General features: G+C 40.3%; 2 protein-coding genes across 16 annotated transcripts in view; one reads left to right on the forward strand and one right to left on the reverse strand.

Annotated features, from left to right (window-relative positions):
- Ca-beta (Calcium channel protein beta subunit) overlaps window positions 1-16,744 on the forward strand; it is a 56,831-nt gene that overhangs the window by 23,032 nt on the left and 17,055 nt on the right. For all 15 annotated transcript variants that reach the window (XM_089464161.1, XM_089464159.1, XM_089464162.1 and 12 more), the window contains exon 3: window positions 2,607-2,642. In XM_089464161.1, coding sequence (XP_089320287.1) covers window positions 2,607-2,642 — 36 coding nt within the window. The remainder of the gene's footprint in view (window positions 1-2,606; window positions 2,643-16,744) is intronic.
- On the reverse strand, window positions 7,817-9,139 carry Boh2 (Buddy of Hmr 2). Its single transcript, XM_089464182.1, has 2 exons — window positions 8,902-9,139; window positions 7,817-8,843 (listed from the first exon to the last, which is right to left on the reverse strand). The coding sequence occupies exon 2, from the start codon at window positions 8,841-8,843 to the stop codon at window positions 7,962-7,964; it is 882 nt and encodes a 293-aa protein (XP_089320308.1). The 5' UTR covers window positions 8,902-9,139; the 3' UTR covers window positions 7,817-7,961.

Below are 16,744 nucleotides of genomic sequence, written 5' to 3' on the forward strand. Positions count from 1 at the left end.
AATATACCATGTTTCTTATAATATTATATAATATAATATAACATAATATAATAAAATATTATATCGTATGATATCTACGGATCCACTTCACCGGACTCCAACCTTTAGTTCGAACACTGTCTACTACGAACTATAGATTTTGGTCTATAAAGTTATGTCTCAAGCGACTATAGAGGTGATCAACAGCTGTCAAAATTATAAGAGACAAAAATACAAAAATACAATGCAAATACTAGCTCATCAGAATATAATTGTTCTGTACAAATTGTAATTGTAATTGTAATTGTTATATAATCAATCTAAATTATTTCTAAATATTATATTAAATTCCTAGATATTTCTAAAAACCAAACCTTTGTTGTAGAATATATTTATATGTTTTAAATTTGAAGTGACTAATTCATAAGTATATTCATAAAGATATCTATAGTAATTCCTCTTTTGACATCTTATCGAAAGTATCTCAACAGATTTTTACACCTATATAACCCATCGAATGTTATAGCCCTAAGGCAGATAGACAAACAGATTGAACAAAACTAATATGCTCTTTTGGCACTTTGGCAGCGGATATACATAAAGTGAAGAAAACCGTTAGAGCTAGGCTTGCTCTTATATTCACTACGCAGATTGAAGTTCCAATCTTTGCATATTTCGTCTCATTTGCCATTTCGTACAAATTTATTTAATGATCCAGAACAAAAGGCACACGAGCTGTGCAAATCGTGGGCTGTGAGGTCAGATGGGCATCGTCTGCCCCATCTGCTGCCCATACTGGACTGGGAGAAGAGCAACACGTGGATAAATAATATCGCCTCGCTAGTTTCAAAAGAAATTATTAATTAATGTATGATTCGACTCAAGTCAACTGACTCTTGGCTAGTTAGTTGGCTAACTTGGCCTGCCCTGCCGACACAAGCTCAAACCCGAGTCCGAACCCGAAGCCAAAGCCAAGTTGCGACCCGTCTGGTCGTCTAATGCCTTCGGTCATTCCCATTTCGTATATTCCAGTTCATGTTATGTTAATCGCCCAGAGAGTGACGAAAATGGTGGAAGAATCTATGAGACTTTACGACATGGCCATTGGAGACATGTTCTCTGTATAAAATTAAGTATTATTTGATTGCTTTTGTCGAAAATCGCCGCTAAGAATTTGTTTAGCTGTAGTTGTGTTATTCCTATATACACGTGTGTATATATAAATATACATTTGATTCTTTCGCTTCAGTTAATAAATACTCAAATTTAAATAGAAATTTCGGTCGCTCCAAGAGTTCATTGTACTGTGCCAAGCCAACGACACACACACACACACATGCATTTATTTTGATGACGGAGTAAAAAGAGATATGCGCACATTACAGATGGCAACAGTTGAATTTCTTTCTTCTTTATTCCCGGAAAATCGAAAGGATTTTCATTTGCCTCGATTGTCACGATGTGAAATTGCTTGATGCAGGTGCTCGAATGGCCCCGTCCCAATTATTGCACTACAATTGGAGATGCGATCGATGATGCTACGTGATTTCACACTCAAGATAGAGGCGCGTCCTTGTTAGGTTCCAGGAATGGAAATGGGATTAGTTTTCCCTTGTTACTTTTCCTTACCACTTTTTGTTCGGCGCACGTTTTGGCAAAGTGTTTGGCCGAAAAACTGCCTTGCCAAAGAAATTGCACGTGTGGCACTCTGTTGTAATACCCAAACGTGAGTCTATGCTGTTGCTCAGGTTCCTTTACATAACTCAGATTACTCAACATGTGTCGCTCTCAGGAAAAGAGCATTGTTGCATTTAGATTTAACCTCGTTTTAGTAGAATGAAAGTGATTTTCATACCATTAGAAATTATTTTATATGGAATTTATGTTATAAGAAATTCCTTACATGATACTTGGATATTTAAATTGTTATCTTACTTATCAATAAATACAATTATAATGATCTTGATTAACATATAATATCTTTATGTTAGTCTGTCCTATCATCTGCTTGTCCGTCGATTTCGGAATCTTTAAGAGCTAGAGACTTTTAATTAATAATTAAGCGAAATTTTTTCGATCATTATACATTGTACATTATTCCGTCTATTTGCCTGTCCTTACTCCATCTCGCTGCTATTGAAGCTATATACTTGAAATTTTAAATATGTATATATGTACTTCTGGGTACCCTCATCGCCACTACGTAAACTTCCTTTGAGAATTGGTAAAAAATTATAAGTCCAAGCGCCCGGCAAATCGAAAAAACCTGAGTTTTCTACGTTTTTATGGCTATAAACTCAAGAATCAACAGATAAATAATTACTATTGATAGACAAAAAATGACATATGTATGTACACATATGTATATAGATGTTAATTTAAGGATTTTCGGATCATGAATGAGTATTTATTAAAAGGAATGCCCGATTATATAATTCTTAGGATATAAAATATATATCTTATTTATTCAATTTCGTCAGCATCTCTTATATTTTAATATACAAGTCTTGATAATTACCAAAATTCTACCTTATCATTATGACAATATAATATACGATTTTTTTATTATTATAATAGATACTGCAAGTTATCAGCTTTAACTTATGTTTGCTTCATTAAATTTTCAGGGTTCCTCGCCTACTCTGACGCTGGTCACCTCAAAAGTAAGTAGTCCCAGCTTTCCACTTGGCGCTTGCACCACCGCATGGCTTTAGCTCAGCTCGACAATGCATGACTTACATAGTTAGTAATTCGTTTAGCTAGTGATGCATCACGGGCTGTTGCGGGCAATTAGGTTGAGTCATTGTTTGTGCTGCTGATGAATCAAGGGCGAGGACTTGGGAGCTCGCTGGTCTGGCCATGAGCAACCATCGATGTGGCTGGTATTGCTCTGATCCACAGGATTTGGGTAGGCCGAACTCTTCTGCTCCTCCCCTTCCCTTTTGGATGACTCAGCGCAGAGTCACGTAAAGGAAATAACTCCAGGGACAATGGAAAGTGCAGAGCGGAACACTGAAGTTCAAAAGAACTTGCAGCGCGAAATGTTGCACCAATAAACACACACACACACAAAGACACACTCACACACACACATACACATATACGTAGTCAGTCACTTAAGCCGCCAACTCCAACTGCGACTGCGACTGGGCGACTACATATCTTTGCGATTTCAGTGCTCGTTCCTTAAGCCGGCTGCACTCGTAAAAATTATACTTTATATGCTAAATTGGATGCACTGTCACCAGCGAGGCTTGTAATGGGCTTAGGGCATAGCTATAAGGTACATTTTGAAGGCAACCGACAGATTACCTGGCAGCAGATTACAATATCACTGGATAATCGCAAAGCTGGCGTCGTTAGACCCTGAGAAATGGCCGCACACTCGCCAAAATTCAGCAGAAGAAGCTGCAGAGGCAGCAGCAGTGGCAGCAGCAGCGGCAGCGGCAGCGGCAGTGGCAGCGGCTGAAGAGAAGCTTCAGCATGCGACCTTGAAAATGCAAACTATGCCGCGAGGGCGCTACACACACATACACACGTAGAAGTATGCGCAGACACTCCACAAATACCACACACAAACAAACGCACACAAACACACACACACACACACGCAGAGATACTCGCAGCAGAAGGCCTGAGAATGGGAGTTACTCACGCAGTCAGCCAAAGGGAAACCAAACTGATGTGCATGTGTGTGTGTCTGTCTGCGTGTGTGTCTGTTTGCCCTATGCAAGAAAACGAGTTTCGCTGCCAGCGCTCAAGCTGCATCTGTATCCCGTATCTAACAGATACGCAGATACTTTGCATGCAAACCCGAAAGACCGCAACGCAAAAGTCGGTCTTTGTGCCAATAGAACTTAGAATGCGGTAGGACGCCAAAGTCAACTTGATGTTGTTTGTGTATGTGTGCGTGTGTGTGTGTGAGTGTGTATTTGTGTGTGCTTGACTTGTTGTTGTTATCTTTGGTTCGCTGTTATTATGACGCGCCACAGGAAACGGCAACACTGCCCCAGCTCTGGGCTTTGATCTTCAATCTGTTTTGTGTCTAAACAAAATTTCGCATGCAGCCGTATGAATATAGGTATATACATACATACGTATGTATGTCTGTGTATCTATGTCAGTGCGGCTGCCGTTTGTCCCAGTCTCCAAATCTGAGTTGTTGGCGGCGATATGCAAGATTTAATTTGACTTCAACAATTTTTTACTGCTGTGCGACACATTGCAAGATTTAATTAAATTCATTGTTTGCTCTCAAAATTTTGACACATTTCATGCGGATTTCAATTTGATGTTGCTTCAGCTTTGGATAAATCCTTTTTTATACCCTAAGGCCATTGGGAATATCAGTTCTCGTTGGAACAGCGTGTAGTATGCTTACTAACACAGATTGTCTGGGGTGCAGGGTATCTCCTAGTCTATCTCGTTACTTACTTCAACTTATTCCCATAGAAAATCCGTCGCTCTGGTGATGTTTGTACGTTTTAATCAAATCTCTTCAATTTTTAAACATTTGAAATTGTTCTTTAATGGGAACATTTTGGAAGACCGCGAATTTGTGCACCATTTTACTCAATGTTTTTTTGAGGCTATATAGACTTATAAATTCATATATGCATTGTCTACTTTTAATTAAATTTACTCTAATTTGCATTAAATACAAAATAGTTACTCCTAATATTATTTACTATATTCCAATGAAAATTTCGTCATAGTCTTTAGTCTATTTTAGTATAATTATTCGGCAGTTATTGTATCCAAACTGGTCAATTAATATACTAAAAGAGATAAAAAATATACAGTACAGAGGGTATCAATTATATTTTAATAAAATCAAAAATTCATCTAGAACTGCTATATATTTATTTAGTTGATACAGCAGGTTTTATGAAGACAATTAACTTACAATCCAACAATTAATTGCTGTGTATAATATCAATATAATGTAATATCATAGTAAATTATATATTATAATAATATTTAAAGGACTACATCCAGAAATCCATCCACTTAATTCGAGTTTCGCCTCAAAAATCTATTCAGATTTATTGACTTTTCTAAGAAGTTAAATTTTTGACTGCAGTTTCAAAACAGTATAAAATAGGGAAAATTGTAATACTAAAAATTCCTTTTAAAAAATGTATGTATCTTGTAATTGGAATATTACAGTGGAAAACGAATTATTTATATTTGTATACACTGAACCCACTGAAAATGAGAAATCAGGGTATAATGGTTCGTGAAAAGTATGTAACAGGCAGACGAAAGCATCGCAGACCCCATAAACTATATATTCCTGATCAGGGCGACGAGCTGAGTCGATATAGTCCTGCCCGTCCGTCTGTACATAAAGAATCTCAGCTTGCAGGGTTCAGGGTATATCCTAGTCGAACCGTCTCGGCATGTAGGAGTGCTCTACTACGTGTTTCTACATGATATCATGAACTCGCTAAAAATCTATTAAATCAATCAAGCTTCTCTTTAGTAAAATCTTCAATCATGAAATGCTAACAGTTTGATCACCTCTCAGTGATCATATCACCTAGATATACATATAATAGTACACATACATAATACATATATATTGTATATATATAAAAATGCCTTTCTGCGATATCGTATCGCACTTTATGTGTGATCGATCCAAGCTTCCAGGAATGCATTAAGCTGGCCCTAGGTCGGGCTCTATAGCAGCCATATCCAATGACGATAATGCGTCGGAGTGCTGTACATATAAAGATCAGCGTTTTATGCATCCTTAACTTACACTCTATTTTAATTGCCGAGAGATCCTCACAATCACAGTTGGTGCCTTCGGTCCAGCACGCCGACCGAGGGCCAAGCTTATGTGCAATTAAACCAGAGTTGCCAGAGGCTGGGGCAGAGTGGCAGAGGGACGGACCGGGACGGGACTGCTGGAGGGAGGGGGTACGAGGCAAGGGGCACGGGCAAAAGCAAATTTACGTCCGCTGTCAAAAGGCAGCGACGTAGCGTATTTAATATTTTTCAGCGTGTTTTACCATTTCATGTTGTGTCATCATCATCGTCAGCATCAGCAGCGGGCGCAGGCGCAGCGCCCAGCTCCCAGCTCCCAGCTCGCCGTCTCCGGCTCGTGGAGTTGCTGGGAAGAGAGAACCCAAGAAGAAGATACAGATACATTCGGTGCTCGGAGTGGTCAATCCTGTTCCTGGGGCTTCTGTGCGGGCATGGCAAGGGCAAAGGCAGCGGGAGAGGGAGAGGGAGAGGGATACAAATTTGTACGCTCAACTACAAACTAAAAAGTCTTAAAGTCTTAAAAGCATTTGCAGAAACGAAGGCAAAGAGTAAACACAATAAAGGCATAAAAATTGCGAGTGAGCAAACAAATAAAAGGAAACAAGGCAGCGCGGAGGGACGGTGAGACGGAGGGATGGATGGACGGGTGGAGGGCTTGGCTTGTTGTTTTGTATCTGTGCTGCTCATTTGCACTTGGAATACAAAAGATACATTTTCGTAAGACCATTTTGACATGACAAGATAACGACAAGCAATCCGACCAAGCGACCGGACGACAGCTCGGGGGAGCAGCGTCCGGCGGGGCGGTCGCGACGGCAGTTGCGCCTGCTCATTGGCTCCTTGCCGACCTTTTGCCTGAGTGTTTCGTATTTTAATTTTCATTACGGCCACACCGTCGCATTGGTAGGTTCTTGAGACGACGACGACGGCGACGGCGACGGCGACGGCAACCGGCAGCGCATAAAGTCAGCGCAAGGCAGCGCAAATGTGAGTATTTCTCAGAAATTGCAAATTATTTTTGAGCTGAGCGCCTGCGCCTGCGAGCTGCCTCGAGATGCCTCGAGTTGCCTCGTCACAGGTACGACTCGCAACTGGCGTCGCAGGCAGCAGCAGCAACAGCAACAGCAACAGCAGCAGCAGCCACAGCCGCCAAAATGAGTTAGCATCCCAATCCCAATCCCAATGTGTGTGCATGGGTGTGTGTGCGTGTGTGTGACTTTTGCTGAGTGCCGAGCGAAACAAATGCGCAGATACTTTTGCCTGCATTGACACTCCCGCGCCGCCTCCCTTCAAGTGGCAGTACAGCTTGGACCTGGGCCTGGGCCTGGGCCTGGGCCTGGGACGCGGCCATCAAGTGCTCCAGTCTGCCCTCCGCTGCCGCTGCCCTATAAAGTCGTGTTTATGCACTCTCATAAACATTTTTATTTTAATGATTTTTATTATTGCGCACATTCGTTACTTTTTATGCGAGGCAAGCAGAGAGAGAGAGAGAGCGAGAGAGAGAGAGAGGGAGATGATCAACGTGCAGCCATTGGCTACCCTTAAGCTCAACCGCGTCCTGATCTTGGCACTGAGTGCTCCGTAACGACATTCTGCATTTATTCGAGAATCAGATAGCAGTTCTTCTAGAAGCTCTTAGTCAATTTCTATTTACATTTTGCAATTGCATGCCACATGTTGCAGTTGTTGCTGCTGTGTGGCCAGTTGCTGTTGCACTCGACGTCTCACCCTTTTGGCATCATAAAATGTAATTTACGTTCGATTGCGAAGTTTTCGCCTTGCAGTGGACAGCGCCGCCGTCGCGGATGACACATAAAATTCCACATTTACGACTCCTTAAGATTCAACTCGTGTATGGCAAAAATCTGAGCGACGCTCCAAAGAGCCAAAGCCGGCTTATCCATTTCGGTTTCATTAAAAAAAAAAAACAACAACAAGTAATCGAAAAGAAGAGCTGAAACCCATAAAAAGTAAATTCAGTCTGCCGCTCAGATAACTCGAAATATAGATACATACATTGTTTCAGCGCATAGATCCCTGCTCTCCACATAGATTACTTCAGTTTTGTTAATGCTAAACATGTTTGTTTATTAACAGAGAACGTCCTAGACTATGGTCAAAGAGTATTCGATGGCTATCTATGGATAAGTGTCATTTATGCTAACTTTCCTGCTACCTATGAGTAAATTATTTTACATGTGCTAAAGTCACTTGGGAACGCGACCGCCGCCGAGGCGTGCCACAGTGCGACGTAGCTTGAGGATCTCGGCCTGTAGCTGGTCAACGCTGGTGTCCATTGGCTTGCTCTTTGGTGGAGGTGCTGCTGCAACGGCAGCGGGCGCGGGCACGGGCACTGAAGCAGGCGTCGGTGTGGGTGTGGCTGTGGATATTGGTGTGAGGCTGGGTACTGCTGTGGGTGCAAATGGCATAGCAGCGCCCTCCACACTGGCAATGGACAAGTTGGGATGAATTTGCGGAGTAGTGACGTGCACATTGTTGGCCATACCAGCCGGTGGCACAGTAGCTGCGGTGGGCACCACATTGGCAGCAGCTGGAGCAACTGGAGCAACTGGAGCAGTAGCTGCATCTGGAGCAGTGGCTGTCGTTGCCGCAGATAGCAGTGCTAGTCCACGATGGGTGGAGAGTAATTTCTGCAGCTTTGCTGTGGCGCTCTCGCGCTGTGAGTCGAGCAGCATTCGCATGGCCTCTTGGTCTTCCGACTTGGCCTTCTCCATGGAGTCAGAGCCTTCGTCTATGAACACATAGTTGATGACATGCGCATGGGTGCCTGGCTTAATTCGATAGATGGGTTGGCCCTCGCCACTGCCCGCTGCAGCAGCCAACGAGGGTATGTCGCCCATTTTGGCCATTTCGCCGCCCACTTGGAAAATCGATGTCTTGCCATTGACCACCAAGGGCTTGGGCATAATGTACGGTGCGGAAACAAACTGTGAGCACTTGCGTTTGGTCACCTCGACATATTTGCTCACCCGGCAGCCGCTCGTACTGCAGGCGCGCAGAGGTGCTGCCGTGGGCTCGCCGCCGGCACCAGCTGCAGCTGCTGCTGTATTTGAGCCTGCCGTTTGCATCTGTAAATGTCACTAGTATAATTTCAATGGATAAACACTGCTTTGCATTTAATCTTACATTAGTTTAACTTTGTTTTCGTTTTTGTTTGGTTTTCTACGAAGCGTCTTCGATTTTTACACAGAAATTCTTTTACTTAATTCGGTCACATTGATTTATGTGCTCAGAGAGAGAGAGAGAGAGAGAACAAATTATAGCAAAGAGCTGAACCAGTTCAAGTTCCTTGTTTTAATTTAAGTTTATATGTTGTCTTTCATCATTTGTTCAAAACATAACAATTCAATAATAAATTTGAAAAATTTTCTAGTGATTATTAATGTAAAATGAGCATATTTCAACGTTTTATGCATACTACAATACAATTAAAACAGTTCACGGCCAAAAGAACTTGCTCAAATTCAAAACGAACTATTTGACTCACTAGCAGCGCGCATGACTAGTTATCGATGGTGATAGCGGTCGATAACATGTTTGGCTGATACTTTGGCGCGAACGAAATAAAATTTAAAAGTAACACATTTTACAAAATCTATATGGAAAATAAAAAAAAGAATATGAAAATATGATTATTAAATAATTAGTAATATTTAGTAAATATATATTGAAATCAGCATATTTACCACTCATATACATACATATGTGTTCAGCGGTAGCTTCTATATTGCCAGTTGCAACTGTAAAACTGTGGCCGTGACCAGTCCATTGAAGCGAGGTGCAATGACCCAGAAGACCTCGAAATACAACATTTTGAGCAGCCGTAGCGACAGACACCCGCTTCATTTACATTCCCGAGTACTTTACAAATGGGCTGGCAATGCCAAAGTTGAGTCGTTAAAAGCACTGAAAGCGTTTATCATGAGGCGGTTCGCAGACCAATGCCCGGTTCTGATGCCAGCTTCTTTAATTTTCATGTCCATCTCACGGCAACAGTCGCTCAAAGCGCTCGAACGGACTTGCAACCTCATTGTTGGCTCAAATGAAATAATTACTTTAGCACACGTTGACTGACTGACTGACTGCATGTTATATATACATACATATGTATATATATACATATATGGGTGTATGTGTGACTGTGTGTGCATCCTTAGTCATGACCAATATATCGACTCGCATTAACAACAACAACAACAATGCGAACCGCAGCCACAGTTGCAATAAAAATCTTCGGACATATCCACGTCGCGCCCAGTCCAACAATAATAAGAAATGAAATGCCATTTATTAAGCATTAATAAGTGCGAGCGTCCATGTCCATCCATCCATTTGCGCTGCACTTGGCTCGAACCGCAACCGGCTCTCGCCCTCCACCTGGCCTGGCTACTCTGACTCAGTCTCCCAGTCTCCCAGTCTCTCAGTCTCCTGCTCTGGCGTCGCCTGCAGCCAAGGCGGGCTGGGTTCTTCGTGCTTTCTGCCTGCCTGTAGCCACGAACTTGACTCTTGTTGGGTCAGCTTGTCTGTCTGTCGATTTATGTTTGTATGAATTTGAGATATTCGAACAATAAAATATCTTGAAAGTTCTCTGCAATTGCTGGGCCTTACTTGAATATACTTTAAATGAATTTCATTCGGGCATAAGGTGATTTTCTCAATTCGTCTTCTTAATCGATGTATTTTATATTATATATTTTTCCCACACGACGAGCAACTGAATTCGTTTTATATAATATATAACAAGTAAGAACGTTGCAGTCGGGCGTTACCGACAGCGGAATACTCATTCACATCCCATCAACAATATAGTAGTTAAGTTTCGCTCTAATATTGTAGAATATACAGTTTTTTCCGATTTGCCACGCCCCAACTGGGCGTAACAGTACCCTAACTGCAAAGTTTGAATGCTTACTCTCAATAAAAGTGAAAATTACAGGGTATTTTTCAATACGCCACGCTCCTAAAGAGGAGTAAAAATTATTTTTTGAGGAATCGATAGAGGAGGCTACCAGTATTTCAACTATCAACTATATTTTAAGCCTCTAGCTATTATACTTTAGGAGATATAAATGTTTGCGGTTTGCCACGCCCCCTGTGGGCGGACATATATCCAACAAAGCTTTTTGGTCTTGGGGGATCAGCCCGAGTATATATAAAAAATTTGAGATCTCTGGCATCAATAGTGTCAAAAATATAGCAGAATTAAAAAAATCACTATATCTTCAGGTCCGATTTGCCACGCCCCTAACGGGCGTAGACTTATAATTTTGTCTTTAGACTTTATAGAATCATAACATTAGCTGACATGCAAAATTTCAGCATTCTAGGTTTACAACTTTAGGAGATACGGTTTTATCCGATTTGCCACGCCCCAAATGGGCGGGGATATATCCGCCATAGCTCGTGATCTTGGGTGGTCGACGCGGACCTACATACCAAATTTCAGCTTTCTAGCTCTTTAACTAACATGATTTCTGGTATATCGGAAAATGTATTTTCCGATTTGCCACGCCCCTAGTGGGCGGATCGGGAATGTGAATATGAATAAGGAATATGTATTACAAATTTCAAGTCTCTAGCTTCAATAGCGCCGAAATAGATTGCGTTCATACGGACAGACGGACGGACGGACAGACGGACAGACGGATGGACAGCAAGACGGACATTGCACAAAACCAATATACTGATTCACTTTCGTGAATGAGTATAAAAAGACCAAAGAGTAATATTCCTTATTCAACGAGAGCACAGCGAGATATACTAAGTACGTTTCTCTTCCAAACTGATTCCAATGTAAGCTGCGAATTTAATTAGTTTCATAAAAGCGAAGACTGCTTAAAATTCACATCGAGTAGCTGGGAACAGCCCCCAAAAGTTGTTGCGTTTAGTCTTTGCGCTGCTTTTAGTGGCGGCAACATGAGAAAATTCCATTGCCATTGGCTCTTCATAACAAAAATGTGCAATTATGAAATATAAAGCGATTTGCTCTTAAAATGCACACAGTAAAGGAATCCTGAAAGCCCAAAATAAGGCTATGAAAACGGAAATGGTTTTTCGACGTGAAGCCAAATTCGGAAAGACTTATTGGAGGACCTGAAATGACTTTCAGTAATATTAAAACCGGGAGAAGCAAAATAAAAGCTACGAGATGCAGATGTAAGCAAAACTAAGAATCTTTATCCATAGAAGCCAGAAAATGATAATCAGTCTTATAATCAATAATAACCCATAACAGATTGCAATATTATAATAATCACAAATAAATAAACATTTAAGATTTAAAAAAAATTATTTTGATTGAGGTAGATGTGGATATATACTTTTGTAATACATTTATACCTATATTTAATATAGGTAGTTTGGTTTCAATTCCCATCAGAAAGTCCTTGCAGTTGTTTATTTTTTGTGAGTTTTAATCCTAGCTAATTTACTGATTGATCTAATGATTGACCTCAGAATTTTAAAAATATATTTAAGTACATACACAATATAACATAGATACTTCATCGTTTTCAACTCATATATGTATATTGATGTAAATATAATATATTATAGCAATTGGATGTTTGGAACTCATCTTTATCGAATTTGTTTTAGTTAGAGATACAAAAAATGAATTTTAAAATGATTTAAATTTTAATATTGTTGAACAGGATTGTTTTCTTAAGTTTTAAATATTTACTTTTATTAATTACAAAATAAAAGTTTATATTAAAAATGTAATTGAATTCAAAAGTACACAAAATGAGTGCACAAAATGAGTTAACTATGCGAACCTTTACTTATTTAAATTATGATGTATTTATACACGAAATATGAGGTGATATAAGTTGATTTTTAGCGTGAAATGGGTTAGTAGATTATAGGAAAATTGGCAACGATATTTCAATTGAAGCAGCCACCCAGTGAAATTTGTATCGCAACTAGCTGCTGGCTGGCCTCTAATGAGTCTTCTGTCTGCTGGTTATTTGCGCCTTCTCCCCAAAACAAGTCGCATTTAGCTGAGTTTCGCTCGTTTTTGGTAAGCAGGTTTCGCAGCCGAGGCAAAGTGAAAAAGAAATTGGAATTCCTTGTCTGGGCAGACACCCAAGCAGCCGAGCTAAACCAACCAAAACAAGTAAGAACGTTGCAGTCGGGCGTTACCGACTGCGGAATACTCATTCACATCCCATCAACAATTTAGTAGTTAAGTTTCGTTCTAATACTGTAGAATATACAGGTTTTTCCGATTTGCCACGCCCCAACTGGGCGTAGACACCTCATTTTTGGTCAGTTTTTAGAAAGAGATAACGTTACCCTAACTGCAAAGTTTGAATGCTTACCCTAAAAAAATGTGAAAATTACAGGGTATTTTTCGATATGCCACGCCCCTAAAGAGGCGTAAAAATTATTTTTGGGGAATCGATAGAGGAGGCTACCAGTAACTCAACTATCCAAATTTGAAGCTTCTAGCTATTTTACTTTAGGAGATATAAACTTTTGCGGTTTGCCACGCCCCCTGTGGGCGGACATATATCCGACAAAACTTTTTGGTCTTGGGTGATCAGTCCGAGTATATATACAAAATTTGAGGTCTCTGCCATCAATAGTGTCCAAAATATAGGAGAATTTAAAAAATCACTATATCTTCAGGTCCGATTTGCCACGCCCCCAACGGGCGTAGACTTATAATTTATCTTCAGACTTTATAGAATCATACCATTAGCTGACGTGCAAAATTTCAGCATTCTAGGTTTATAACTTTAGGAGATACAGTTTTATCCGATTTGCCACGCCCCCAATGGGCGTAGATATATCCGCCATAGCTCGTGATCTTGGGTGGTCAACGCGGACCTACATACCAAGTTTCAGCTTTCTAGCTCTTCAACAAACATGATTTCTGGTATATCGGAAAATGCATTTTCCGATTTGCCACGCCCCTAGTGGGCGGATCGGGAAAATTTTAACACTTTATAAATCGGAGATATACACGAGTATGTGTTCCAAATTTCAAGTCTCTAGCTTCAATAGCGCCGAAATAGATTGCGTTCATACGGACAGACGGACGGACGGACGGACGGACAGACGGACAGACGGACGGACAGCAAGACGGACAGCAAGACGGACATTGCACAAAACCAATATACTGATTCACTTTCGTGAATGAGTATAACAAGCAGCCAGCACACACATGGCATTCAGTTCTCAGCCCGGGCAGAGCAGAGCAAGAATAACCACAAAAAACCAAGCATCAATAAAACCCAAATGCCTCGGGCGCTGTACTTGTGCTTGATCAAGTGAACAGCAGACGGCAGACGGCAGACAGTCGACATCCTCGTCTGGCCTCCACTGCGCATGCTTAGCTGTTAGATACGCGCAAAAGATACAGATACAACTACAGCTACAGATACAGATACAGAAGCACGTGCAAGCGTTGAAAAGGGAAACCGAAAAGGCAGCACAAGAAATAATAAAAAGGAAGCCAAATGTTTTACTTGACCTTGACTGTGAAATGCTTATTGCAAAAGCGTAAAAAATACATACATATATATAAATACACATACTCACACTCACACAACATAAAGTATCTGTATCTTTTGCCTATGTAGTGCTGTCTTTTTCGTTTTGCAGCTTTACAAACTATATAAAGCTCAATTGTTCATGAATTCCATATAGCCTATACATATATATTCTCATTCTGTAGATCTTTGCCAGACTTTCTAGTAATCAAAACTCAACGATTTCTTGTTACCTTTTCAGATGAGTGCAGCTCCACCCTGCATATAGCTCAGTTCTTTTCCAAAATTCAGCTGAATGCAGTTGCAGTTGCCAGTCAAGCAATAATCCCATCCAATCTAACCAATATGAGCACATAGAAGACCCCACACAAACACACATACACACACTCACACACACCATATATATACACATATATATATTTATATGTATATATATGTATGTGCTGTAGACAATACGTGTACAACTGAGCACTGAGAGCAGCAGTTTTGTAACCCCCAAGAGAATTGCGGAACCAACAGGTACGCCACAAGTCTAAATATAATCTATAGCTATGGAAATGTATTATTTAAACTATTAATATCATATCATGATCGAATTGCAACTAACACTATAATATTCTCAATCAAAGAATCTTAAAAACCAAACGTGAAACTGTAGGGAATACACCATTATATCGAAATTTCAAGCTATTCATAAACGAGTTCCCATAACTAACTGAATTTGACTGAGCAAACGCCATTCAAAAATTTATAATTAATATTGCTGATATCGAGCTCGATTCAGTTAACGTTCAGATTTCATCTGGATATAATTTAATACTCGAATTATATATTGATATATTCCATTAATTAGGTTTTAAGGAATGAATGAAATCAAAAACAGAATCCTTCTACTTGCAATTTGTCGTAGTGTCTAGAGGAAGAAAAATAATTTGAAATAGATTCCATTTCAACTTTTCTAATGTACTTTTTTAACCAAACTATAAATTTGTGAATGTAGAGCAAGACGCAAATGATTGCCTTACGAATCAACTTGGAAGGGAGTCTGCAGGACGCAGAGCCAAGAGCAGTTGAATGTGAACCGTGACGCTGTTCCCCATTTCGATTCTGATTGCTGTGCAACGTTGGCGACGTAGGCGGCCGATGGAGCCTGTTGCAGCTGCCACTTGGCACACGACAAAAAGTCCTTTGGGCTTAAGTTGTTGTTGTTGCTGTTGCCGTTGCTGTTTCTTTTCGGCTGTCTGTTGCTCTGCTTGTTAGCCGGAAAGGTGTTGCCTCAGACAATAAACTAATTAAATTTAATTTAAAACAGTTCCTGGCATTTCATCAGACCAACCAAAAATGTTTCATATTTAATTGGCCGGCTGCTGTTGCTGGTGCTGTTGCTGTTGCTGTTGCAGTTGTCGGTGGCAGGCGGCGAGTGTCCTAAATTACCACAACGCAGAGCTGAGCAAATTAGAAGCAATAAAAAATTGTTCGCTTTACTCGAGAGGGGTAAGTGTCCGCTAAGCCAAGGGGCGGAGTTAGGTCAAGTACCGCGACTTGTTCTCCGCTTGTTCTTATACGCGATCATGGAATGGAAAAAGAGTATATTGTTTTTTTTTTTTTTTTTTTTTTTTTTTTTGCAATGTCTGGTTTGCTGCCTATCTATATATGGGGCCTAAGTTTTCCTTGCTAGGAAATTAGGAAGCTTGCTCGTGTGCTATCTTATACAGTATTAAGGTATATAGAAGTAGGCTGTACAACTACAATGGATGGCATATCGGGAAACAGCTACCACAAGCTACCACAGCTATTAAAGTATTGCAGTTTTTACTGAAGACTAGACAGTTTCCAGTACCTCTACAGAGTAAATAAAAAATGCTTGAGGCGTTACAAAGACTGAAGACTTTGTTAATTGAATATCGCCCTGCAGAGATTCATAGAGGTATTCCATATATTTGGCAGTTTTACTCATATGATATTAGTTTACTAAAGATGTGAATTATGAATGCGATTGCTTATAAACGACTTAATCGATTAAGATAAGAGATCAAATAATAATAGTACTTCGATCCAGTATCAATGGAGATACAAATGGATTTTAAGACTTTAGACAGAGGATCAAAAAATAGATACACAAAGTATATAGACTTCTGATGAGTCTTGTATGAATAGAGCTGCTCTATGATGTTGTCCTAAATTATAAATATGTGGATAAATTTCAATGCTTCTGCATCCTGAACGAGCATTATGCAGTCAGTTCTCAGTCGAAAACTATATTCTAATGTGTAACCTTTGGTAGGTGCAGTTGCAGCTGTTGCTGCAGCACGCTCTGATGTGCCTCTGAGCACCGAGCAGGTGTCTGATCAGAGCAGACGCCAATGGTCGCAAAGTAAAGCAAAGCTTGAATAAGGAAAACTTTTAATCTGATTTTTCCGATAGACTTTCCTTATTAAGTATGTATTAGAGTTTTGCAATTGAAGATAAAT

This window comes from Drosophila arizonae, chromosome 3, assembly GCF_054131065.1.
Source record: "Drosophila arizonae isolate 15081-1271.41 chromosome 3, UAZ_ARI_1.0, whole genome shotgun sequence".
Lineage (NCBI taxonomy): Eukaryota > Metazoa > Arthropoda > Insecta > Diptera > Drosophilidae > Drosophila > Drosophila arizonae.